Consider the following 27,927-nt stretch of genomic DNA (forward strand, 5'->3'; position numbering starts at 1 on the left):
CAGATGAGCCTTTCAGATAATGTTGAGGCGAGTTTTAAACTAAAACAAAGCACGTTATGTGTATATGGATTGTCAAAAGGGTTTACACAGGAATAACTGAGTATATTAATTTGGAAAATTCAGGAAATGATAAGGGAGATGATCAAAAACGCAACATTTGCATGCTAACAGTATTGTTACAACCACTACAACCAACCACTACTAATAACACACTACTCTATTTACAGTGTTGAGGGGAAATTTGAACCACATCAAAAGACGCTTTATGCACATTGTAGAAATACCATATCTCAAGAATTGATTTGGGTATAAAAATGGAACTTTTAGAGAATGCTTAAAGGAGAAGATCATATCACCAAAAGGCAATTTGTGCATATTACTGCTAATACTTTTGTTACTGCTATATTTTCTACTACTGCTACTACTACTACTACTTCTGTTGCAACTACTTCTAAGGCCAAGAGCACTGAGATGAAAATTGCAAGAAGTACATGAACATACAGGTTATCAAAAGAACATAAAAGTAATGGCATAGCAATAGCTAGGTGTATTAAGTCAAAACGACCAAAAGACCTGCTGCTAGTTGTACTACCGCTATTCAATACTATCAGAGGCAACGCTGTAGCGTTGCCTATAGTAAAGGCTATTCGGCTCCAATGTTTTATTATTTTTTTTTTTCCCCAGAGGCACTTCATATGGAAGGGGTCGTCATAGAAGCTTCAAAAGAGGCTAATTCCATTGGAAATCGAGAGTTCTAGTGCCCTTTTTAATAGTCGAAAACGATTGGAGGGCAACTAGCCCCCCCACGCCCAGCATTCCCCCAAACACAGCCAATCAAAATTGTGAGATAGCCAGTTTGTTCAGCGTAGTTGATTTTCAAATATAAAATATTTTTTTGAGGAGGATTCTCCCCCACAACCCTAAGGGCAAGGGTTTTAAGTTATGCCCTGGGGGCATATAAGGTTTTTATAGAAGGCGTTGTCGTAGAAACTTCAAAATAGGCTCATTCGATTGGAAATTAAAGAGCTAGTGCCCTTTTTAATAGTCGAAAGTGATTGGAGTGTAACTAGCCCCCCCTCCCCCCACACTCATTATTTCACCAAACACATCAAATCACAATTTTCAGATAGCCATTTTGTTCAGCGTAGTTGATTTCCAGATATAAACTATATTTTTGACGAGGACACTCCCCCGAAACCCTCAGGGCAAGGGTTTTAAGTTATGCCCTGGGGGTATATAAGGTTTTTATAGAAGGCACTGTCGTAAAAACTTCAAAACAGGCTCATTCGATTGGAAATTAAAGGGCTAGTGTTCTTTTTAATAGTCGAAAATGATTGGAGGGCAACTAGCCCCCCCACGCCCATCATTCCCCAAAACACATCCAATCAAAATTTTGCGATAGCCACTTTGTTCAGCGTAGTTGATTTCCAGATATCAAATATGTTTTTGAGGAGGATACTCCCCCACAAACCTTAGGACACGGGTTTTAAGTTATGCCTGGGGGCATATAAGGTTTTTATAGAAGGCGTTGTCGTAAAAACTTCATAACATGCTCATTCGATTGGAAATTCAAAGGGCTAGTGATCTTTTTAATAGTTGAAAGTGATCGGAGTGTAACTAGCCCCCCTCCCCCCCACGCCGATCATTTCCCCAAACACATCCAATCAAAATTTGAGATACCCATTTTGTTCAGCAGAGTTGATTTCCAGATAGAAAATATGTTTTTGAGGAGGAAACTCCCCCACAACCTTCAGGGCAAGGGTTTTAAGATATGACCTGGGGGCATATAAGGTTTTTATAGAAGGTGTTGTCGTAGAAACTTCAAAACAGGCTCATTCGATTGGAAATTAAAGAGCTAGTGCCCTTTTTAATAGTTGAATGTGATTGGAGTGTAACTAGTCCCCCCCTACGCCCATCATTTCCCCAAACACATCCAATCAAAATTTTTAGATAGCCATTTTGTTCAGCGTAGTTGATTTACAGATAGTAAATATATTTTTGAGGAGGACACTCCGCCACAACCCTCAGGGCCAGGGTTTTAAGTTATGCCCAGGGGGCATATAAGGTTTTTATAGAAGGCGTTGTCGCAGAAACTTCAAAACAGGCTCATTCGATTGGAAATTTAAGAGCTAGTGCAATTTTTAATAGTCGAAAGTGATTGGACTGTAACTAGCAAACTCCCCCCCACCTCCACGTCCATCATTTCCCCAAACACATCAAATCAAAATTTTCAGATAGCTATTTTGTTCAGCGTAGTTGATTTACAGATAGAAAATATATTTTTGAGGAGGACACTCTCCCACAACCCTCAGGGCAAGGGTTTTAAGTTATGCCCTGGGGGCATATAAGGTTTTTATATAAGACGTTGTCGTATAAACTTCAAAACAGACTCATTCGATTGGAAATTAAAGGGATAGTGCCCTTTTTAATAGTCGAAAGTGATTGGAGGGCAACTCGCCCCCCCCCCCCGCCCATCATTCCCCCAAACACATCCAATCAAAATTTTGAAATAGCCATTTTGTTCAGCGTAGTTGATTTCCAAATAGAAAATATGTTTTTGAGGAGGATACTCCCCCACAACCTTCAGGGCAAGGGTTTTAAGTTATGCCCTGGGGGCATATAAGGTTTTTATAGAAGGCGTTGTTGTAGAAACTTCAAAACAGGCTCATTCGATTGGAAATTAAAGGGCTAATGCCCTTTTTAATAGTCGAAAGTGATTGGAGTTTAACTAGCCCCCCCCCCCCCCCCCATGCCCATCATTTTCCCAAACACATCCAATCAAAATTTTGAGATAGCCATTTTGTTAAGCGTAGTTGATTTCCAGATAGAAAATATGTTTTTGAGGAGGAAACTCCCCCACAACCTTCAGGGCAAGGGTTTTAAGATATGACCTGGGGGCATATAAGGTTTTTATAGAAGGCGTTGTCGTAGAAACTTCAAAAAAGACTCATTCGATTAGAAATTCAAAGGGATAGTGCCCGTTTTAATAGTCGAAAGTGATTGGAGGGCAACTAGACCCCCCCACCCCGCCCATCATTCCCCCAAACACATCCGATCAAAATTTTGAGATAGCCATTTCGTTCAGCATAGCTGATTTCCAGACAGAAAATATATTTTTGAGGAGGACAATCCCCCGCAACTCTCAGGGCAAGGGTTTTAAGTTATGCCCTGGGGGCATATAAGGTTTTTATAGAAATCGGTGTCGTAGAAACTTCAAAAACGGTTCATTCGATTTGAAATTCAAAGGGATAGTGCCCTTTTTAATAGTCGGAAGTGATTTGATGGTAACTAGCCCCCCTCTCTCACCCACCTTTTCCCCAAACACATCCAATCAAAATTTTTAGATAGCCGTTTTGTTCAACGTAGTTTTAAGTTCTGGAAATTAGGTCTTTGAGGATGAAAACTCCCCCACAGCCCTCAGGGTAAGAGTTGTAATTTAAGGATTCTCCGAATCCTTCCCATTATTTTTTATGGAAGGGATACTCGTATAAACTTTGGAGAGGTCTCATTTGACTGAAAATTGAAAGTTCTTGTTCACTTTTTAATATTCTAAAGAGATTGGAGGGTGACTATCCCCCCCTCCTCTAAACCCTAAATGCATCAGATACAAATTTTGAGATTGACTTTTGTTAAAATAGTTCAAAGTTCTGATAACAAAAAACTCCGGTGCCGACACAGCCCACCAGGGCCCAGGGGTAGGCAGTGTAAGTTATGCCCTGGGGCATAACTTATTAAAGGGGGTATATAACTTATAGGGGTTTTGTATGGGAAGAACACAGAGGAAATCTATTATAATTATCCAATTATAAGGTTAAAATACATACTCTGAGATAGATGTAAAATTGCTTTGGCACACAAAATCCTATTAAGGTCAATTCCAAACAGTCGTGATCCCTTTGTGTCAGCAAGTGAAATTGTCTAAACCCCCTTATTGGAGCTATTTTTTCAATCCATTCATTGTTGTTAATCGCTGTCCATAATTTTATGCATGCTGTCTATTTTTCATATATAAGGTTTTTATAAAAGAGGTAATCGTATATAATTTGAACAAAGCCTCATTCGAATTAAATTGAAAGTTCTAGATACGTTTTTTAAATTAAAAAATAATCGGACAGTAAGCACCCCCCCCCCCATGCAATAAAAACTTGAAACTTTTTGCAATCAAAACGAAAAAAATTAATTTTAAAAAAACTTTCCGAAAAATAAGTAATTCAAAGAAAAGTAAAGGCCATTTTAAACTTAAGCTCAGGAGATACAAATACCTGTTAAAATTCAAACTCAAAACGACCAGAAATTACTATTAAAGAACAAATGAAACCCAAAATAATAAGAAATTAAATAAACAATCATAGCAAAAAACATACAACAAGTAATAATATACATGAAAAGCGAGTAATGCTTAGATTGAATATGAAAATCAAGCTTAAAATAAAAAAATATTTTGCTATTAAAGTATAAATGGAACTTAAAACGAACAGAAATTAAATAAACAATCAATGCAAACAAATATACAATATTTATTAATGTAAATGAATACATAAATCTTAAAACGAGTGAAACTTAAATTGAATATGCAAATCAAGTTTGAATCGAATAAAAATAACTACAAAAAGAGTTTGGGTATCGCCTCACTGCAGAAGCCTAAAACTTACTGCGTCATTGGCGCTTTACTGAAAACAAATTATATTACAAATGTTTTCTTTTGTTCTTACTATTGAAATACAGTAAAATTTTGAACTGATGAGCTTTTAGCAAATAATATCATTATACATCAAATATTCAGTTTAACTTATTAGTTCTTTTCAAGATTAGTCAAGACACATATAGTTTGACTACAAAAAAAATTTGGATACTGCCCCCTTCTTTAACTGTAAAAACCTAAAGCCTTTTGCGTCATTGGCGCTTCACTGAAAACGAATTACTCGTATATTACAAATTTATTATTTTCCAGTTCTTACAGCATTGCAAATGAAAATAAAATTACAGTGAAAAAAAAATCTTGAACTGATGGATCTTTCAACAATTAATATCATTATATATCTAATATTCAATTTGATTTTGTTTATACTTCCCAAGAGAGTTCAAGACTCATATAGTTTTGCCATTTTTTTTAACTCTGCCATTTTTTCTAACTAATCGTGTTGGTTTGTTATGAAAACATTCTATGGCTTCTAGGCATTTCTATTTGAGCGGAAAACTGCACTTCAAACTTTGTGGAACATGCATTTTCTTGCATGAAACACCAAAATATAATAAAATGTCAAGTTTCGGAGTGTTCCACCACTCGCAAGCAAGTGCCATTGGTATTTTTGAATCCGCATGGTAAATTTAGGGGGTGGAGGGTAGGCTAATTCTCGTAGCAGCCCCATTCCGTCGTGGTATGATTCACACTTTCAACACCTCGCGTCCGGACTATCATATAATCTACCAAGCATACAACTACCCCAAATCAGTATCAATAAATAAATGAAACCCAAAACGAATAAATATTAAAGTAAATATTAGAGTCAAACTCAAAAAGAGCATAAATTAATATGAGTAGGGTTCAAAACCCCTATGCTTTCTAAAAGCCAGAATATAATTTGTATTTTACTGAAAAAAATTCAAATGAGTTTACTGAAAAAAATGTGCATTGTCAATTTAATATACATATGCTGATATTTATTCCCTAAAATCTTAATTAATGAAAGAATTGTTTTCAGTAAAGCGCCAATGACGCAGTAGGTTTTAGGCTTCTGCAGTGAGGCGATACCCAAACTCTTGTTTGTAGTTATTTCTATTCGATTCAAACTTGATTTGCATATTCAATTTAAGTTTCACTCGTTTTAAGATTTATTTATTCATTTATATTAATAAATATTGTATGTTTGTTTGCATTGATTTTTATTTAATTTCTGTTCTTTTTAACTTTCCTTGATACTTTAATAGCAAAATATTTGTTTTCGTTTTAAGCTTGATTTTCATATTCAATCTAACCATTACTCGCTTTAAGATTTATTTATTCATTTATTTTATTACCTGTTGTATGTTTTTTCCTATGATTGTTTATTTAATTTTTGTTCATTTTGAGTTTCATTTATTCTTTAATAGGAATTTCTGGTCGTTTTGAGTTTGAATTTTAACAGGTATTTGTATCTCCTGAGCTTAAGTTTAAAATGGCCTTTACTTTTCTTTGAAAAATTTATTTTTCGGAAAGTTTTTATTAATTAATTACTAGTAATACTAATACTGCTACTGGGACTACTATTACAACTATGCCTAAGGATAGTAAGGTGAAATTTTCAAAAAATTCTGAGGGGCGAAGGTGAACTGAATCACAACACACCGTCTGTATGCAGGTTGTCAAAAGGGTGTAACAGCAATATCTTAGGAACAGTTTGGTGCGTGAAGTTGAAAATAGCAGTGCTTGTTGTGAGGGATGTTGAACTAACCAAAAGAAAATATTTTCATCCTAATGTTACTGCTTTTACTCATGCTACTACTACTATTGTTACTGCTATTAATACTTCTATTACTCCTACTGTCACTAAGGCTTAGGCTACTACTAATAATTCTACTGCTACTGCTACTACTACTGCTATTAAAATTAAGGGTATTAAGGCAAAAAATTTGGGATGTATAGAAACTGTGCTCACAGAGGTTGTCAAGTGAACGTATCAGAAATGCTTCAGGAATGGTTACTTTCAGCGTGTTTTGAAGGGGATGTTGAATAAACCAAAGGTGCTATGCGCATACTGCTAATAGTGTGGCTACAACTGTTGCTACTGCGCATGCTAGGGATATTAAGATAAACCACAGTTTATATAATTATCCAGTAAGCTTACCACAGATGATTTCTGGCTCTTCATTCTCGGTGAGAACAAAAAGCTCCTCCCACTTATTTGTGCACTTATTGTCCACTTATTGGTTGAGCCGGCCAAGTGGTTTTGTCAGTACTTGTTCCGTAGGTGATTATTCTTTGTCTACCCGTGAAAAGACCTAATGCCGCTTATGTTTATAGGTTCTCTGGAGCACTCGCACCTCGGTCCGGGTTTTTATAATGGGTGAGATAGGGAAAGATCATACTACTAATTATATAAACTGTGGATGAAATCTTTAAGGGACATTTAGACTAATGTTGAACTAAGTCAAAATAAACTATGAAAATGTGGACAAATTGAAAGTGATAGCGATGATGATTGGGTTTTGGATTTTGGCATGGATAAGTTCATGAATACCTACCATACTTTTAAAAATCAAAAATATGGACTGGATAAACCGTTGGAAGAAAAAGAAGTTTTGCCCCACTACCTGAACAATTAAAAGGAACAAAAAGTCCGGCGATAAGTCTTTCATAATGACAAAAGACAAACCAAGGCAAAAGAAGAAGTTTTCGTCCCACCACCTGAAAAATTAATAGACACAAAGGTCAAAAGGTCAAATGGACACAAAGGCCAGTTTTTTGATGAAAATTAAAAACCTGTACTAGATAAATCGTTGGAAAAAAATAAGACCTTTTGTTCCACCACCTATATAATTGAAAGAAACAAAGGTTCGGCGATATTTCTTTCGTAATGACAAAACACAAGCTGAGGCAAAAGTTTTTGGTCCAAGAAAAATGTAATTTTACAAAGGTAAAACTTCTAATTTAAGTTCCCATTTGGACGCCATGACATCAAGAAAAGGCTCAAATTGTCTGCGTTTAAAAGACAAGCGACAGTGAGAATTCATATATAGAAGCCTGCCGTGTGCCGGGGCCCGGCGGCGAAGTCACTGGGTTCCCGATACTAATATATATATATATATATATATATATATATATATATATATATATATATATATATATATATATATATATATATCATCATCATCACACACACACACACACACACACACACACACACACACACTATATATATATATATATCATATATATATCATATATATATATATATATATATATATATATATATATATATATATATATATATATATATATATATATATATATATATATATATATATATATATATATATATATATATATATATATATATATATATATATATATATATATATATATATATATATATATATATATATATATATATATATATATATATATATATATATATATATATATATATATATATATATATATATATATATATATATATATATATATATATCAAGTTTATAAAAAACCAGCCATTCTGTAAATATCTGATTTGAACCAATTTGCAAGCCTATGAAATATAATTACCACTGCTTGGGGGATCTTTTTTTTTTACCAAACAATTCCTTAAAACTCACTTTTTAGTAACACAAAATTCAATAATCTTCCCCCTTGGAACAGCCAATTTATATTCACATTAGAATTTTATTGAATTACAACTCAACATGAAAATCCTTAAAGTTAAACAGAATTTTGGAGATTTCCTAAGCGATGAAAGGTGTCTGAGAAAAACTTAGACAGACCTCACAATTTACAAAAGAATTAAAATAACTGATAGAACTAAGATGTCCAGATGTTTTGAATTACTGGATTTTATGGGTTGCCAATGGACTAGCTTTAGCTTTTGCCACTTCATAACCAAACAAGGTTTAAAAAAATGATATTTAAAAAAAAACACAAATTTATTTATAAACTGGCAAAGAATTCCAAAGAAGACGCTTAGCTAATATAATAATCGAACTAGTTCACGACTTAATTTATTAAGTCGTGATATAGTTAGTGTCACTAACATATATAGTTAGTGTCAGTAACAGCTACTCAATCATGCGAGGCTATACAATGGGTAACTATTAAGTTCGTGCTAATGAACTGCAAGTAATGAACAACTCGGTCCAATATTTACCAAAACTCTAAAAAACTAAATTTTGATAACAATCGACGCCTCGAAAGAATTGCCTTTTTATGCCGATCTCAAATATAGAAAATTCATTAAGTTTAAGGTTGTCCATTAAAATTTACGAGGCTGATAAAATTGCCGAATTTTCAATAAAAGGGGAAAACATCCCCAAAAGTCAAGTGACCTCTGGGGACGATAGAACCCTTCCCCTAACCCATGTGGAAAGGGCTGTAAGTTGTGGAATTGCCTATTGCATACAAATAGCATTTGTTATTGGGAAATATACAGATTTGAGGGGGATGATTTTTCGTGGGTGGATTTTTTAGGGGTTTTTATCAACGGAAGAGGGGATGTCACTGCCTGATTTTAATAGCTATCAGATCTTAAAAAAAGTTTTTCAACACAGAGTAAGCAACAGCATTAAAACTTAAAACGAACAGAAATTATTCTGTATATGAGGGGGTTTGCCCTTGCTTCAATCCCTTCCTCTTTACGCTAAAGCTGTTTTTTTTTGTCCCGATTCATTAACAATAACTACTAAAACACAAGGTCAGTGGCAGATCCAGGGGAAGGGAAAGGGGGTGTCCCCCTAACATAGTCTAAAGTAGTGTAATTCACTTAATTAACTCAAGTTTGCGTTAATTAGACTTGCTCCTAACGCAAGTTTGTCGGATCAATCTATTTATCCCCCCCCTAAATAAATTCTGGATCCACCACTGCACAAGGTCCGTTTATTTGGAATAAGAAGCTTTTTAAAGCACTAAGAAACTTTAGCGTAATGAGCAAGGGAACGAAGAGGGGGTATCTCCCCTCATGTACGAAACAATTTCTGTTCATTTTACGGAAAATTAATCAAGAAAAAACGGGTTTTAATTTTAATAAAGCAGTGAATAAATAACAACCAAATAAACACTTAATTAAAAAACAATCCGAATATTTCGGCCCCACGTCCGGGAGCCTTTCTAAACGGAAAAAAAGGAGAAAAACCAAAACGTTTATTTTTTTTAAATAACATACATCGAAATACAACAAAAATAAACACACAAAGAGAGAAATAGAACAGAAGAAAAGAAATATACATGAATAAATAGGAAGCAAACTCACTTCTTAAATACAAATTCCATCCACTGGCATATTTAACGCAATAAACAAAAGCGAATGTCTATAATGTTAAGCTGTGAGTTGGATTCCTACTTATTTATTGATATTTCTTTTCTTTTGTTTTTTTCTCCCTCTTCGTGTGTTTAGTTTTGTTGAATTTAGATGTATGTTATTTTTTTAGAAAGAACTTTTTTTGGGGTTTTCCCTTTTTTCACGTTGAGAAAGGCTCCCGGACATGGGGTCGAAATATTCGGAGTATTTTGCAATTAAGGGTTTATTTAGTCGTTATTTATTCTTTGCTTTATTGAAATTAAAGCCTGTTTTTTCTTGCTTAATTTTTCGTAAATAGAAAAGCAGTGTGGTCTAAGAAATTATTTCTGTTCATTTTAATGTTTAATGATGCGTCTTACTTTCAGTTGGAACAAAAAAATATTTCTTTTAATTAATTTACAATTTAAACTAATGATATATGAAAAATAATTCCTGGAAATTTGAGCAGTTTTTAATTTTCAACATTATAATAAAAAAAACTCCCTTATATGTGTTTTATCTCTGGTATGTGCAAGTGATATTCTATTCTTCAGTGAGCTTTAGAGGGGCGGTAATATTAGTCTTATTTATGGTAACTTCTCTTAGTTTCAAGTTTTGTTGATTATTCATTTTATTTTCTGTTAGTTTTGGGTTTCATCTATTCTACCATAGTCACTTATTCTCGTTTTAAGTTCGGCTCGTTTTATGACTTTGTTGCTTTTCATTTTTACCTTTCAGATGGCTCTTTACATTTCTTTGAAGAATGTTTTTGGAAAACATTTCTTAAATTCGTTCTTAAAATGATCATATTTGCAGCTTGTATCAATTTGAAAATCGATCTTCGTTCACAGTTTGTTAGCTTAGTAAACACATTCTATGCTTAAGGAAAAGATTTGGCATCTCCAGGAATCCATCAAAAGATTAAGTGCTTAACACTAAAATGCTTCTACGGTAGGAAATAGAGTATATCCAAAATTATTTTCAATGGGGGATCAATGGTGTACAAGGAGGATTTTTTTTCAACGGACAGAAAAAATAAAAGACACAAAGGACAGAGCGGTTGGATATACAAATTATTTTTATTGCCAAAAGTAATGTGCAATATTGCCAAAAGTAATATTGCCAAAAGTAATGTGCAATAAAGGATACCTCTCTACATAACCGGCGGACTTATGGACAAACTTCAGAATACCGAACAAGTTACCGAACAATACCGAAATACAGAACAAATTAACAAACTTTGAATTTATTAACAAACTTCGTAAAATATCCTCGCCAATGATCTAAAGTGAATCGCATAGTTTTTTCAGCTTATCGTCAGTTTGGAAGAGCTGCCCCCCAGCTACTTCTTCAGTTCAGTGGGAAAATGAGAGCCGGTTGGTACCTTGTCGGGAATATATGGTGAAGTTTTTGGAAATATTCCAATTAAATTGCTCAAGAAGCCGTTTAGTTTGGTTTAGTTTAATAAAAAATGGAACTTGACAAAATGCATATATATATATATATATATATATATATATATATATATATATATATATATATATATATATATATATATATATATATATATATATATATATATATATATATATATAATACATGAAAAACAAATTCTTTCAACTAATTCTTCTAGCCTGCCCATGAACTTGGAAAGGCAAGTTGTCCTGGGAGCGTCCCAGGAATAGAAAAAAAGAGAAAATTTTAGTACTAGCTTATAGCACAAAATAATTATACCAGAAATACTGATGATATAAAAAAAATATACATATGTATATGTGTATAAATAAAAATACATAATTCCTTACTGAGTTACTACTAGAGTCACCGTAACGACAAAAAAAAAAACTATCCAAATAATCCACTATACTCCTTCACATGCCTCAAACAATAAAAGAAGAAGAAGAAAAAAAAGGGTTGGGGGCTATGAGGAAGAAGAAGAAGAAGAAAAAGAAAAAAGCAAAAAGAAGAAGAAGAAAAAATAGGTTGGGGGCTATGAGGAAGAAGAAGAAGAAGAAGAAGAAAAAAGCAAAAAGAAGAAGAAGAAAAAAAAGGGTTGGGGTTGCATGGGCGCTATGAGGAAAGTAATCGTCATAGGTCTAAACAATTCAAGAAGGCAGCATACCCCTTCTTATGCTTTGAATAGCACTCCCTAGGTCTCACAAAGTTTCATAATAAGAATATACAATAGTTGTTGTTCCCACTCCATAAGCTCTGCGAGCAACACTTGGATCTTAAAGAAACGATTGTTATCTTCGAGATAGTTGAACTTTTTTTCGTTTTTTTTTTTTTTTTTTTGGGGGGGGGGGGGTTGTTCGCATCTACTGTTATAATTGCCGTTTTTGACATCTCACATTGAAGCCAAATCACCTGTCATTTTTCCTTACCTGAAGAATTGGCTTAGGGAGGGGAGCGTGTTTTCAAACTGACAAGGAGCGGAAAGACATAATTATAACTCCGCTCTGGACATTGCTGGCTACATTTTACGAAGAGGGTATTACAAAGCTTGTCCATAGATACAAAAATATTTGAATTGTCGAGGTTATTATGTAGACAATTAATCTTTATTGCACAATGCTTTCGGTAATAAATTTTTTTTTTAATTCACCAATCTCTCCTTTATAGTCATTGAGAAGTTAAAAAAAGATAACAAAAACAACCGTAGAATTGCAATAGTGTAAGGGCCCCTAATTATAATTCTGACAACACAAGGCCTATAAAAATAGTATAAACCTACTGCAAGCAACAGTGAGTGTGGAGAGTGGAGATAAAATCCAGTTTGATAGGTTCCATCATAATAGTTTTTCCGTTATTTAAAATTTTTTTGTAAAAGTAGAACTTAAATTTATTTTCCTTCACCCTAAACTGGGCAAGATATAGCGATTGGTCCAATTTGTTTTCTCCTATTCAATCTGGTTTTCCAGATTTCCAAAAGTTTATTTGTTTCCAAAATATATTATATCCTTTTTTCTACTCAGCAGAGTTAGTTCAAGAATGGAATTTTGGATATTATAATTTTTCTTTTCAACATCTTGGTTGTGTGAAGAAAAACCTTCTTTATTCAAACAACTGGTCCATTTTTTTTTTTTTTTTTTTTTTTTTTTTTTTTTTTTTTTAAATAAAATATATTATTCAGTTTTTTTGGTCTCAATTTTTTTGGCCTGAAAATGGACTTGTCTTACGGCTCGAAAACTCGGTATCAGCTTCTGCTGTAACTGGCAGCAAAAAAAAGTAAGTGGTATAGGATAACATCGTTCTCAGGAGAAGTGCTGGCGTGTTATTTAGGACAAAACTGAATTTTCAGTGGTTAAGCAACAGACGATCATATGAATTCCAAACATATACGTTCCAAAGGGCAAGGAAAATAGTGTGAATTCGAATAAAATCTTCAAAATTTTGGTTACCTATAGAATAGAATAATTTCGCTCTCAGGTTGCGATTTTTTCGTACACAGTGTCCCACACGTCACGCACCATACTGGTCATCCATGCAAAATGCATCTCATGGAAGCTCTGTACATTGATCACATAGATAGATGAAAGGAATAAAGCTTTATTTTTTTCGATATTATCAGTTTTTTCTGGGACACCTTGTAGAATGATGGATTAGATTAAAGCTAATGGAGTTCTATCACTTCATTTAATTTCTTTCATTGTTGTTTTTGAAAGTTGAACATGAGGGGAAAAGGTAAGAAAAAAAAATAGATACAAATTACACAACATAGATTCTAAGGAATCTTTGATATTTATATTGAAGATCCTCTGGTGTTATTAACTAGAGGCAACGCTATAGTGGTTCTAGTGCCCTTTTTAAATGTCAAAAGTGACTGGAGGTCAACCAGCCCTCCCTCACGCCCTTTTTTCCCCAAATGTATCCAGTCACTGTTTCTAGGTAGCAATTTTGGTCAAAGGTCAAATAACTATACTTTGGGGTCGACAAAAACCCCCACAGACCCCAGGGCAAGGGGTGTAAGTTATGCAAGGTGCCCGTTGCTAACATACCTATTAGTTTACTATTCGTCTAGGGCCTTAATCAATTTTGGAAAAAAAAATTTCATATGAATAATGTCACAAATATCCAGACGTCCAATACCCTAATACCCTTGGTTTTACCATCCAAAGTGAATAAAATGAAATCAAAGTGTTTTTGAGAAAGAGATTAAAAAAAAAATATATTCTTTCTTTTTACCAAACGAGGCTTGGTCCCCTGGTACTATTACAGACTGTGACGTTATGGTGATGTTAGAATGTGAACTTTGCAATTAGTTTATTGAAGTTACCTAAGTAGTGAAAAGGACTATATTAATGAGAAAAATTCCAAATTATAAGAATCACAATATACATTTTCAGAATAGGCATTATTGAATTGTCCCGTTGAAGTTTAACTACACCATAGTACTCCAACTCAAATGTCATGTTCTTCCATTTAGATTTTAGGTCTATTTGGTTGCACAGAAGTTATTAGTAATTTGGCTTGTTAAAAGCAGGTCAAAATTTAATCAATTTATCTATCACATTTGTGCTCATTTTAATTTTTTGTTCTGTATAAAATTTGTATGTGCTCATTCATTGTGCTCATTTTTTGCTCATTTTAATTTTTGTTCTGTATAAAATTTTGATGTGCTCATTCATTGTGCTCATTCTTTGTTCATTTTAATTTTTTGTTCTGTATAAAATTTTGATGTGATGACATTTAGTTCTCACATTCCTTTGTTTTTTATTTATATATCTCTTTTCTTTTAGGTTTAGCAAAATTAATTGGTAAAAATGGAAAATTTGTTTGAAGAAACTGTAAGTGTTTTTTTTATTTTTCGGAAAGTTCGCAGCAACTTGTTTATAAAGTGTCAACTACATCTATTTTACAATGAATCGTAACTACTACATGACGTAGGGCGTATCCACAGGATTTTTATTTGGTGTCCTTACAAAAACAAATCTTGACAAAACACATAAAAAATTAGTTTAAATTTCGCTACTATTTACGCGTCGGAAAAAAAATTTCATGGGGGGGGGGGGGTTAAAACCTGGTGAGCCCCTCTGAATATGGCTTTGATACTTCTATACGTTACTATCTGTTTTGTTCTGTATTTTTGCGTGTGAGTTCAGCTCAGCTTTTCTTTTTCTTCGACACACCTTCTCTCTTTACATTTCTCTAGAGGACGCAGAATTGACTATTCTACTGATCTCGTGTGCCAGATTTTTGAGAGGAAGGCAATAAAAACTATTCTAGTAAAAGTAGCAAGAACAAAGTATAGTTTTGCTATTCCGGTGTATTTCTTTCCTAGCAGTAGCATTGCTACTATTCCGCAATCTCGGCAAAATTTCCAATCTTTCATGTTATTCTGAATCATTCTTTAAGATATTAAATATAAAAAAACAAGTTTTTTTTAACTGAAAGTAAGGAGCGACATTAAAACTTAAAACGAATAGAAATTATTCCGTATATGAAAGGGGCTGTCCCCTTCTCAACGCCTCGCTGTTTACGCTAAAGTTTGACTCTGTCTCACAGCTTTATTTCTTAAAACAAAAAAAAAACTAAAAAAAAAAACAAAAAAAAAATATCGGAGTCTTTATGTCTGAATAGATCAAAGATGGGTTCAGCGGTAATTTTTATTTTTACATCTATGAAGTACCAAGGACAGTGAGTCTGAAATCTGGATGTTGGACTAAGTCAAAAATTTCCATATACCATTCATTATACTATATATATACCTTATATACCATATATTATATCTTACAAAATTAAAAAAAAACTGGGAATTCAATTAATAATAGAAAAGATCTCCATAAGCAATTTTTTATAGTATCAGGACACAAGATTAAAAAAAGAAAGAACGGCTTTCCCTTTCCCTTTTAAAATTCTCCATTTCTCCTTTTAAAAAGGAAAATTCAGCTAAAACATATTATACCAAACTCGTTAAGAAAGGTGTAGTTGTTTTTGGAATAATCATATTGTTATTGTTTGAATTTTGATGAAAAATGTTTTCGAATTTAACTACATGGTTCTGCTTGTTTGTTTTCACGGTTCAAGGTGAAGACACACGAAAATATAGTACTGTCCAAAAAACTTCATAATTTAGAAAACCCCGAAGAAAAAAAAATCGGAGTCCTTATGTATTAATAGATCAAAGATGGGTTCGGGGAGCAATTTTTTATTTTTGATGTCATTGGTACTTTCAGGAACATGAAAGGTGGATGACTCTTACGCAACATCATCCAGACTACATTATCTACGAGGATCAACATGCATTAGAAAAGTTGAGCTAGCTTAGAGTAGAAAGTAAAGTTTAGAAGTAATGATTTTTCTTTTATAATTGAAAAAAAAATATGCTAAACCCCGCTGGCAAAAATATTACTAAAGTTTAGTGACTGCTTTTGGATATTTGGCCGGCTTGAGGGCAGGGCTACGCTACACTACGCTTTATATTTCTAGGCTACGCTTTATCCGCAATATCCGATTTTTTTTTAAGAAACGGAAACGTAACGTAGCGTAACGTAAATCTTATGCACTCAAGGATTTCCAGTCTAGCCTTTTTTTAAGAAGAAAAGAGTATAAGACTTTACCTTTTTAAACATTATACGCAAGTCTTTTTCAGGGTTCTCTTATCGAGGGACGCCAATTTACAAAAATGTATGGGGGGGGGGGAGAATTTTAAAATCAAGGTACAAAAGAGAGTTTTTCAGAATCTAGGGGGGAGGGATCAAGGTACAAAAAAGAGTTTTACAGAATCTAGGGGGAGAGGCCCTGCCCAAGTAGCTGCTGGTGGGTTTGTTAACCCCAGATGCATGGTTATTTGACCTCTAGACTATTTCGAACTAATGATTTTTTTGGATTGGATGCATTGAAGAGGTGATGGTAGTTAAGAGGAAGAGGCTCACTGGCACTCATGTAACTCACTGGCACTTTCATCTAGTTCCACGCCGGTATTAGACTAACAACGGACCATTCAGATCGCTAGTGAAAAATCCGAAACTTAAGGGCTTCCTCTATCTTAAGTTAACACATATTCTAGATTATAATATCGAGATTATAGATTATAATATCAATAAAAGGAGGAGGTGGGGAGGGGGTAGGATTTTTTCATTTTATGAAGATACAAAAAGGGTATTTTTCAACATCTAAGGGATAATTTTTTTTTTCAAACAGGAAACGTTTCTCAGAATATAGGGAGGTATTTAAAAAAAATTATTCTGAAACGGTATTTCAAAATAAATTGTTCTGAAAGCTTTAAAAGGTTTTGATTCTGATTTACCGGCCCTTGTGCTTCAGGACACGTTCTTAAGGAATTGTGTACCAAAATGACAAACTTTGGACAAAATGACAAACTTTGGCGTAAAGAATGAGATATAGACGAGGGGGCGGCCCTCCTCATATACTAAATGATTTCTGTCCGTTTTAAGTTTAGTGTTGCTCTCTACTTTCAGAAGAAAAAATTGTTCTTCTATATTCAATTTCTGTTGTTTTTCCTAATAATTTAAGTAAATTCACCTCCCCTTCCATGGGCTCCCCCCACGAAAAATTTATCCATAAAAAATTATCTCACGTAAAATATTCCCCCTGAGAAATTACTCCAGGAAAATACTATCCTCGCTGCGAATTCCCCCCAGAAAATTTCTTGTGGACGATTCTGCCTAGGAAATACGTTGACACATAATTTCTGATTGTTTTACAAGTCCTGACATAATCCAACTTGTTGGAAAAATTTTCCCAATCCCCCAATCCATGAAAAATCTTTCCCCTGCTTAAAAATTCCCAATGGAGAATTGTTCCTGATGATAATTCCCCCATGAAGAACTTCTCCCGTGGTAAATCCCCCCTCCACGTAAGGGTTCTCCAGAAATTTCCAACTCTGCTGAAACATTCCCCCCAGATAATACACCAGAGTATCTCCACGTATAAAATGGGATTGCCAACGAGAAAGTAAAACAAATAAAACGAATTTCGTAATTGAATTTTGGCAAATTCCCCCCTTGTAGTGCGTTTTTTTGGTTGAACTTTCCCCTGGAACGTTCACTCTTGGAAACTTCCATCCAAACGAGAAATTCTTCTGGCAGAAAATCGATACCCAGATCCCCCCCCCCACACACACAGGAAAAATGTCTATTTGCTTTGCAATAACAAATACTATATGTTAACAACAAGCAAATCTCATACCATGCGGACCTTCCTCCAAGGGCTGTTGGGGGTCATGTCATCCCCAAAGAAATAGTTATTGAATAGTGAAGAAAATCGCTATCTCAAAACTTTGATCGAACGACTTTGGGGGTAAAAGTGTACGGAATGGGGTTAGTTGCCCTCCAATTTTTTTTGGTAACTTAAAAAGAGCACTAGAACTTTTAATTTTTGTTTAAATGAGTCTTCTAATCTTGTAGGGTCGTTGGTTCGATACGATCAATCCTGGGAAGAACAAGAAAAAATAAATAAATAAACACGCATCCATGATCTTTCTCCTGGCAAAAATACAAAATTCAACATTTTCAAAGATGGGAGCTTGAAAAGTCTACAGAAGGGTTTTCTTAGTAATAATGGGTAGATGTGTCCTACGCGAACCTCATTTGCATATACCCTAAACCTCATTTGCATATACCATGAACCTTATTACTATAATCCAGCCGGCACCTCACTTACAAATACCTGTCTGGACATTATTAAGATATGTTTAAACTTCACTGAATAAAAGGAATGACAACTTTAATAAACCGGTTTATATGAAGTCAAATGGAATGGTAGAATCGGGCGCAATCAGAGGAATGAGCACTTAAGTAAACCGTTTTATTTGATTTCAAATTGGACTAATAGAATTTATGATATAGTATCGAACTTTACTTGGCATCATATATTAACATAGGCATTGTGTAACGCTTGTATCATAATATTCATGGGAATGAGCGCTTATATGAACACTTTTTTTCTGGGGAGTTATGGTCATCCATATCTTACCTGCAAGGGAACCCCAATACCCCTCCTCCCCAAATTTTTGCTCCCCCTTTTTGGACTTAGAATTTTTTGGGGGGGACTAAGATAGACCGTTCTCAAGTCCTTCTTTGAGATAATTTGGTTTCAAAATCATTTTTTTTTCTTAAGAGAAGTTGAGGAATCGGTGAGCTTCTTTCAGAATAGATTAACTAATTTTCCATTTAGTAGTTAATGAATTAATCAAGATGAAAGAAATAATCAAACTTTTCTAAAAGCCAGAAACTGCACCAAAAATTGCACCAACCACCATCAAATCTAGAAGAGACGTACACAGGGGAATAGGCCTCAAGACCCATCCATCCCCCTACCACGAGAGTCGGGAACTTTTACGATTTCTTGTTCAAATTACCCAAAAAACTGTTTTATCACTGCCCCCCCATGGAAAAATTCTTGCCAGCGTACATGAGCTTTAGATGGGACATGTTTATCTCCACCAACTCATCGTGACAGAATATTACATTTTTCAATCAACGATCTTATCTTTCCACTGATAGACTTTTTGATTTTAGATAAATTGGTTGTATAAGCCTAATTCACTGTTGTTTAATTTTCAGTTAACAATTCAATTCCACCGTACAAAGGCTATTATAAGAGGCATCCATTAGAAAACGGTCATTTTAAACAAGCAAATCAGACGGTTCGTGGTGACGGACTGTAAGTAAGGAGCAACTCGGCCCAATTCTAACCGAAAATGTAAAAAGACGGAAGTGTAACAGCAATAGAAACTTTAAAAGAATTAGCTTCTTATGCTGATTTCAAATATATAAAATTCAACAAGTTTAATGTTATCCATCAAAAGTTATGAGCCTGAGATTATTTGTCTGATTTTCAAAAAAAGGGGGAAACCCCAGAAAAAAGCCAAGTGATCTTAGTGAAAATTTCACAATCAGATTCGGCATATCTGAGAAACCTACTGGACAGGTTTCAAGCTCCTATCTACAAAATGAGGATTTTTTTTTTTTTTTTTTTTTTGCCAGAAGAAAGACCACGAAAGTGTGTTTATTTTTTCCCCCCTAGGGGTGATCGTATCAAACCGATGATTGTAAAAGATTGGGAGAGGCCTCATTCGAGCATAAATCAAAAGCATGCACTAGTGCACATTTTTAAGTAACCAAAAAGAATGAAGGACAACTACCCCCCTCCCCATTTCTTTTTTCCCTGAAAATATCTGATCAAAATTTTGACATAGCTATTTGATTCAGCATAGTTGAAATTTAGGGGTCATATAACCCTCCATTTTCCCTGGGAAACGGCTGTAAGTTACGAAACTTGCCCATGCTCACATATAGTATTTGTTATTGGGTTATATATAGATTATCGTTTTTTTTGGTGGGGGGGGGGGGTTCTGTCGGGAGAAAAGTTTCTTGGGGTAATTTTCCAGAAGAAATTTTGCATAATAGGGAATTTTCCTGGTATAATTTGGAAAACGGTCAGGAATTACATAAAAAAACAATTTTATTCAACTGAAAGTAATGAGCAGCATTAAAACTTAAAACGAATAGAATTATTCCGTAGATGAGGATGCTGTCCCTTCCTAAATTCTAGCTCTTTACCCTAAAGATTGACTTTTTGTCTAACACAATGAAAGAGAATTATTTTTAAGAACTTTAGGACTTTAGCGTAAAGAGCGAGGCATTGAGGAAGGGGTGACCCTCCTATCCTTATTGTTAGTCTAATTGATACCCCAAGAAAAAAACGTTCAAACTCCCTACAACCCCCCCCCCCCCTCCCCGTGAAAATACTAATTATATTTCCTTATTAAAAGTTGATGGTCTGCTAGTGTTGCATCAATTTATCAACTCCGCCTTTTGGAAGAAAAAAAGTTCATCTCAAAATGCAATTATCCCAAAGAAGGACTTGAGACCTGTCCACTTCTGCTAATGTATCTAGACATAAAATTACAGTTTCCCATTTAGGGGTCCGATCTTAGAAGCTCTGTGAACTGTAACTCAATCAAATAATCCTAGAGAAAGCTTTTCTTAGCTATTTTGGGCACGATTTGTAAAATTTGCTCTCTACGTGAAGTTGGCTTAACCTTTCCTAATGATCGTTAATCCTTACAGAAATGTAAATTGGATGGTGCAATATATAGGTTATCCGAGTCTAACGTTCCTTAAATAGTCAAATTAAGGAAAAAATAGTCCCATTTGTGCCGTATGTGCCAGTTATAGATGTTCCTTTGGAACTTTTTTTAAGGGATGGGTCCTCTTCCCCGTCGGCCACTGGGATAAACTCTGGCACTATGTTGTCAAGCAGAGAGAAATCCACCACACTACCACAAGAAGCACACATTAGAACATATTTAGAATTTACCATAAATAAATAATAACTACATACTAGAATATGCCTTATATACCAAAATGAAATATACCTTAAAGAGACACATATGCCTTTAAGGGATTTTCGGCTATTAACTAAGTAAAATAATAGAATAAAATCGGCTTTGTTAGGCTTCATGAGAGATTTGAAAATTGTAGCCTACCTTCTTCACAAAATGCTTTCCAATATCGTTTTAAAATTTATCATTTCAGGAACTATGTATATTTTATAAAAAATGATAGGCAATAAGCAATAAGCTTGAAAGTAAGGAAAGACATGGCATAATAGTAACCGGAACTCCAAAAAAAGGAATTTTGATAACAATTAGTACATCAGAGGAATTGGTTTCTATGCTAATTCTGAGCATACAGAATTATTTGTGTTTAATGCAATCCATTAAAAGCTAAAAGCCTGAGGAATTTTGCCTTATTTATGAAAAAGGAGGAAGCACCCCCCCCCCAAGTCAAGTGATCATAATTAAAATCATACCATCAGATTCAGCGTATAGGAGCTATATGTATTCAAATATATTGTAAAGGTTTCAAACTCATCTCTATGAAAATATGAAATTTTGCTTTCTTTTTGTTTTACGAGAAGAAAGATCACGGATACGTGTTTATTTTTTTGTTTGTTTTTTCCCCAAAGGTAATCGTTTTGAACCAATGTTGATTGTTCAGATTTGGAGAGGTTTTTTTTAAAGAAAATTAGAAGTTCTATTGCCCTTTTTAAGAGACCCAGAGCTTAGGAGGCCAACTAGCCTCCCACCCAGGCCGCTCTTTTCCCCATTACATACGATAAAAATTTTGATATGGCTTGATAAGCTCAAGTAACTCTACCTCCGGAGATGACATGACCCCCGCAGCCCCGTGGGAAAGGGACGTAAGCTATGCAATTTCCTCATTGTTTAAAAATAGTATCTAATATTGGGAGGAATTTTTCAGGAGGAATTTTCTGAGGGGAAGATTTCGTGAAGAGGAAAGTTTCTGAGGGGAATTTTCACGGAAAGTTTTACACAAGATAAGAGAGGACTGTAATTTCAACAATTTACCCATTGTTTATATATAGTATTTGCCATTGGGCAGCGTCTCCGCGAAGAAGGGTGAATCTCCCGGCATGATTTGAAAAACAAATATTTTACTCCTCCGTCTTCTTGCTTTTGTATGACGGATTTTCAAATAAATAAATAAATAAAACTCAAAATGTACAGATATTATTCCGTATACTAGGAGGGGGGGGGCTGTCTCTTCTTCAACCATCGCCTTTTACGTTAAAGTTTTACTGTTTGGCCCAATTATTTAAGAACAACGCCTCGAACACAAGGGCTGTTTGTTTGGAATAAGAAGCTTTTTTAAACTCTAAGAAACTTCAGTGTAACGAGTGAGGGATTGAGAAGGGGGAAACACCCCTCACATGCACAATAATTTCTGTTTGTTTTAAGTTTTAATGTTACTCCTTACTTACAAATAAAAAAAAACTTTTTTTTATTTAATAATAGACAAAGTTTTTTAAGTGCTTGGGATACAAATATGCAAGATTTAAAATCTGAACGATATATTTTTTTACTAATGATCATCGGCGCCTATTCACTTTCCCTAGGGAGGGGGGATAAAATTTTATATTTAAAAAATGAAGACGCACAACAATATATTTTCAAAATTGAAGGGAAGGGGGTGGGGAGTAATTCGGATTTTCCCAACTATTTCAAAGAATACATCGAAAAGGCATTTTACAAAGTCTGAAGGCGATGGTCCCTCTCCTGCCCTCCCTCAGTTGTAAGTCGGTACCGACTTGTACCGACTACCTAGAAAATACACCGATTAAGCTTGATTTGTGGTATATATTACGCAATAAGGTGGATCAGATGTGCATCTGTATGTTCGTGTGGATATTCAAAAGAATCTTATAGATGGTTTTGATAGAATAACCTTCTCATGGGGATGGCTTCACATGGATGTGCAACGCAGAAAAGAGATATTTTAATTACCTCTTGGTGCTTTCTCCTTCAGGTAACCAAAATTTTGCTATGCTTGTTGAGCGCCACTTGGTTTAGGGTTGGGGGGGGGGGGGGGCTTTTTGCCTTTTGGTGGTTTCATTAAAGAAAAAACAAAATTTCTACCGCCCCCCCCCCCTAGATTATGAAAACCACTTTTTTTTTCTTTGTTTTTTTTTTCGAAACAATCCGTGCCCCTCCTTGCTTTTTCGTGAGTTGACGTCCCTTTGTTCATTTATTTTAATTAATACTGGCCAAGATGTATCTTTGTATTTAGTTTTTCATCTATTAGCTACATTGAAAGTACTATATTTAGTATACAGACAAACTTTCCTTTTATTCATCTGTCTTACCGTACATATCGTCACTACGAAGTCGGTGGACGTGCCCTACCAATCGTGCATCGTATTGATAGGTGTGGCACGTGAAAAATCCTTAAATGCTCCTCATTTTCGGTAAAGAGCCTTTTTTCCAAGGTTCTCTACCAGATGCCTACCCTCAGATGGTGCTAGCAGTTCCTTTTAAGTTTTTGGTAACCCCGAGGGGGCAGCCACTTTCTCAAATGACATAGCCTGCACCAGGTGGCGAATGGAAAGTTCGGCGAAAACTGTGCCAAGCGTGGTGGAAACCGTGCCGAGCGTGGGGAAAACTGTGTCAGACGGAGTGGAACTGTGCAGCACACATGGCATTCTAAGATATGCACTAGGTGGTAGAAAATGGCAGTCCGTGTGGCAGTCCTTTTTAAGTTTTTGATAACACCGAGGGGACACCCACTTTCAGAAATGGCATAGCCTACACAAGGTGGGAATGTAAAAATGGGCAAAACTGTGCCAAGCGTGACGGAAACCACGCCGAGCGTGGTGTAAACAGTGCCAAATGGGGCGTAACTATGCAACACACATGACATTCTGCGATACACACCAGGTGGCAGAAAGTGGCAGTCCTTTTTATTTTTTGATAACACCGAGGGACACCCACTTTCAGAAATGACATAGCCTACACCAGGTGGCGAATGGAAAGCGTGGCAAAAACTGTGCCAAGCCTGGCAGAAACCGTGCCGAGCGTGGTGGAAACTGTGCCAAACGGGGCGGAACTTTGCAGCACACATGGTATCCTGATATATACACAAGGTGGCAGAAAGTGGGTGGCCTTTTGCGCAATACTCCTGGCTTACCGATTCAAGAGTAAATCTTTTATGTAATTTACGCTGATGCGTAACTTGGAGATTCGTCTTGAATTACCCTTCCTAAGATACAACTTATCGCTTGTGATAAAGGAAAGACAATCTCTTATTGTCTTTGATTGAACGTTGCCAAGATATGTTTCATACAAGCCTGCACTTTTAACAAATTCTATATTTGATTCTTCCCATTGTTGTGATCCTATTCCTAGGATTTTGATAATTAGACGAAAACTGATCATCCAACGCTTTGCTAGGCCACTCGCCCCTCCTTGGCTCGATTTTCTATAGATTTTGACCATTTCATTTTGTATTTATTAATTCAATAGATTTTAGATTATAAATGGCAAGTAAATTGGATGGAAACCCACAATGTCGGATCCAGGGGGGATGAGGGGGAAGCCACCCCCCTAACGTAGTCTAAAGTAGTGTAATTTGCTTAATTAACGCAAGGCTGCGTTATTAAAGTTTGCTCCAAACGCACTTTTATCGGATCAACATATTTTGCCCCCCCTCCAAAAAAATCCTGAATGAAACCCAACATCTCAGCCTTTTCTCTTATGTGCCCCTTCCATTGGTTAGCACTGGTAATACCTAAGAACAGGTCAACAAATTATATGTTTTTATTCCTGATTCATGCAAAAATGGGAAATGGATGATGGGACTCATGCTTTAGATTGATCTATAGACCCTGCTTTCCCCTGCAAAAAACGTTTTGATACTTGTCTGTAATCTCGACCACATTCAAGAAGTAAAGTTAGGTTAAAAATAAATAAGTATACCAAACATGATAAAATTATAATACTTAAGTAACAAAATTATGCAAACTATAACAGAGAATTATAGAAAGCAGGCTGCCACGAACGCATTACATTAAATACATAATCAAATCTAACCTGAATAACTCTATATATTAAATATTCAATTAAAATATAAATCTACAGTAGTTTATCTCATTGAGACTAAGCTAAGTATCTCCGAATGCAGACAGAGAAACCGGTATGACTTAGATCAAGAATTTGAGGGTGGTCGGGATAACAGACATGTACCAACTTTCTTTTAATCAACCTCCCCTCCCCCTCACGCAGAAGAAACTTTCTCGCCACTTTTAGGGGTTGATTCTATGGGCATCTATGAGGTCATTAATGCCAGATTGGGATAATTTTGATTATTTGCGAATTTCTGCTAATTTATTTTAGATTATTAGGTAAGATTTTTTAAAATTAAATTTTTTAGATTATTTATTTATTTTAATTATTTGTAGGATTCGATTTTGCAGGAGTAATTATTCGAGAAGTGTTTGTGCAAGTTCATTCATTATACTTTATTTTGACTTGACGAACTAAAAAAAAATCTATCATCAAGTCACAATATCAGTTTATGATGAAAAAAAGATGGTTAGTCTACCTTTTAAAGATGTAGGGTGAATTATTGCCTTAAATCATGCTTATAGGATATCCCTTCCGGGCTATTGAAGCGGAGGTGCTCCCTGGCCGAGAAGAGGTTAAATTATAGGATTGAGATAACATTGAAATTGAAAGTTCGTGGGAGGAAGCTCGGGGTGGGCGTAGATTGGGGTGGACAAGAGGCATGCACAGTTGTGTTGACCTCATATTGCTTGGTGCTGCAATGATATGTTGCAGAAGTAGCATATGTTAGTCAGAAGTAGCATATGTTCTTGTTGAGTGATGTCACAGAGCAGATTGTTATACTAATGCTTAAGATAATTTTAAGGATTAGGTGGTCGTAAAAATTGACCTTTAATAAATATAAATAAAAAAAATAAAAAATTGACTTCAATATATCTGGAGCTTGAATAGTCTTATTAAAAAGCCAAAGTCAAGAAATTTCAGATTTTGAAGCTCTGAAAATGTGGAGAATAATCAGCACCTGACGTGTAAACAGGAACAGATAGTTAACGCGTGTTCCTATGTGTATTAAATAAAAAAAAAAGTGTTTTCAACTGAAAGTAAAAAGTGACATTAAAACGACCAGAAATTATTCCGTATATGAAAGGGCTGTCTCCTCCTCAATGCCTCAGTCTTTACGCTAAAGTTTTTTATTGTTTAAAAAAAAGAGTTGTGAGACAGAGTCATACTTGAGCGTACAGAGCGAGGCATTGAGGAGGGGACAGTCCTTTTATATACAGAATAATTTCTAAATAATTTCTAAGACCACACTGGCTAATCATGATAAAACGAAACAATAGTAAAAAAAGAGAAAAAAGAGGATTATATAAGCCAGTGAAACATATGAACTAAAATGCAAATATTTCGGTCAAGACCTCCGCTTGACCGTCCTCAGTGCAGGATAATAACATCAAAATTACTAATAAAACTCCAAAAAATTTTTTTTATAGTATCCATGGAGTTTTATTAGTAATTTTGATTGGAGTTTTATTAGTAATTTTCTTTGCAAAACGCAAACAAATTTGTACTCTCCTTTCTTTTAACATGGTAATACCTGCGGATTTAAGGAGGAAGGAGTATGGAATTTTGCTCTCTTTGTAGATGATCCTGAGCGAACGCTTTTGGACCGAGTCGAGTTTTTAACAAAGCTCGCGTGAAAGATTTGAATTCCAGACCGGACATCCATATTCTAATAGCGGCCTGATAAATGATAAATAAACACGGAGGGACTGCATCTTAGGGCAATTAAATTTGTTTAAAATTTTTAACATAGATAGTGAAACGTTTGCTTGTTTAACAATATTAGAAACATGCATGCCCCATTTAAGATTATTTAAAATTGTGACACCAAGGAGTTTAACATGTTTCACAAGCATTTCGGGTGGGATAGGGTCAAGGAAAGCGGAAGTGGATTTCAGAAAATTTATCGTCATTATATTTGATTTGGTGGAATTTACTTTCATATTTAGGTTCTTAGCTTCATCCTAAATGTGGGTTAGGATTTCGAGGGGGTCACTTTTAGTATTCCTGTGACATACTTCAAGGATCGACAAGTCATCCACGTATTTCCACCTTTGGGGAAAATCCCTACCAATATCGTTAATCATGACTAGAAATAAAAGTGGTCCCAATAAGGTTCCTTGAGGAATTCAACAATATATAGGGAGGAGGTTAGAGAAAATATTTTTGTATTTAACAACTTGAGATCTATTCGAAAGAAACGATATAACAATATTCACTAACAGAGGGTCAAGTTCAAAGTTAACCAGTAGTGAACGAACTAGGATGATGTGGTCAACCAGGTCAAAAGCTTTTTGGAAATCAACTAGGACAAGGTTCAGCCAAACATTTGGTTTATCAAGGTTACTTACGATGGTATGCATTAAGTGCACAAGGTGGTGGAAGTTTTCTTTAAGTTACCAAACTGCCGGGTGTCAATACGCGGAGAAATTATATCCCTAAGCCAGTCACAGAGGAAACGTTCATGAAGTTTGAAAAAAACAGAAGTGAGTCTAATGGGGCGAATTTTGGCGAAAGTCAGACTGGTGCATTTTTTTGGGATAGGTGTTATAAAACCTTGTTTCCAGCAACTTG

General features: G+C 35.0%; 1 protein-coding gene across 1 annotated transcript in view; it reads left to right on the plus strand.

Annotated features, from left to right (window-relative positions):
* LOC148948142 (secretin receptor-like) overlaps positions 1-27,927 on the plus strand; it is a 374,147-nt gene that overhangs the window by 35,894 nt on the left and 310,326 nt on the right. The window contains exon 2 of the mRNA XM_089096116.1: positions 14,702-14,749. Within this exon, the coding sequence (XP_088952242.1) occupies positions 14,726-14,749 (24 nt within the window). The 5' untranslated portion in view covers positions 14,702-14,725. The remainder of the gene's footprint in view (positions 1-14,701; positions 14,750-27,927) is intronic.

This window comes from Artemia sp. Qi Xiang Cuo, chromosome 10 (assembly GCF_049724085.1).
Source record: "Artemia sp. Qi Xiang Cuo chromosome 10, ASM4972408v1, whole genome shotgun sequence".
NCBI classification, from domain to species: Eukaryota; Metazoa; Arthropoda; class Branchiopoda; order Anostraca; family Artemiidae; genus Artemia; species Artemia sp. Qi Xiang Cuo.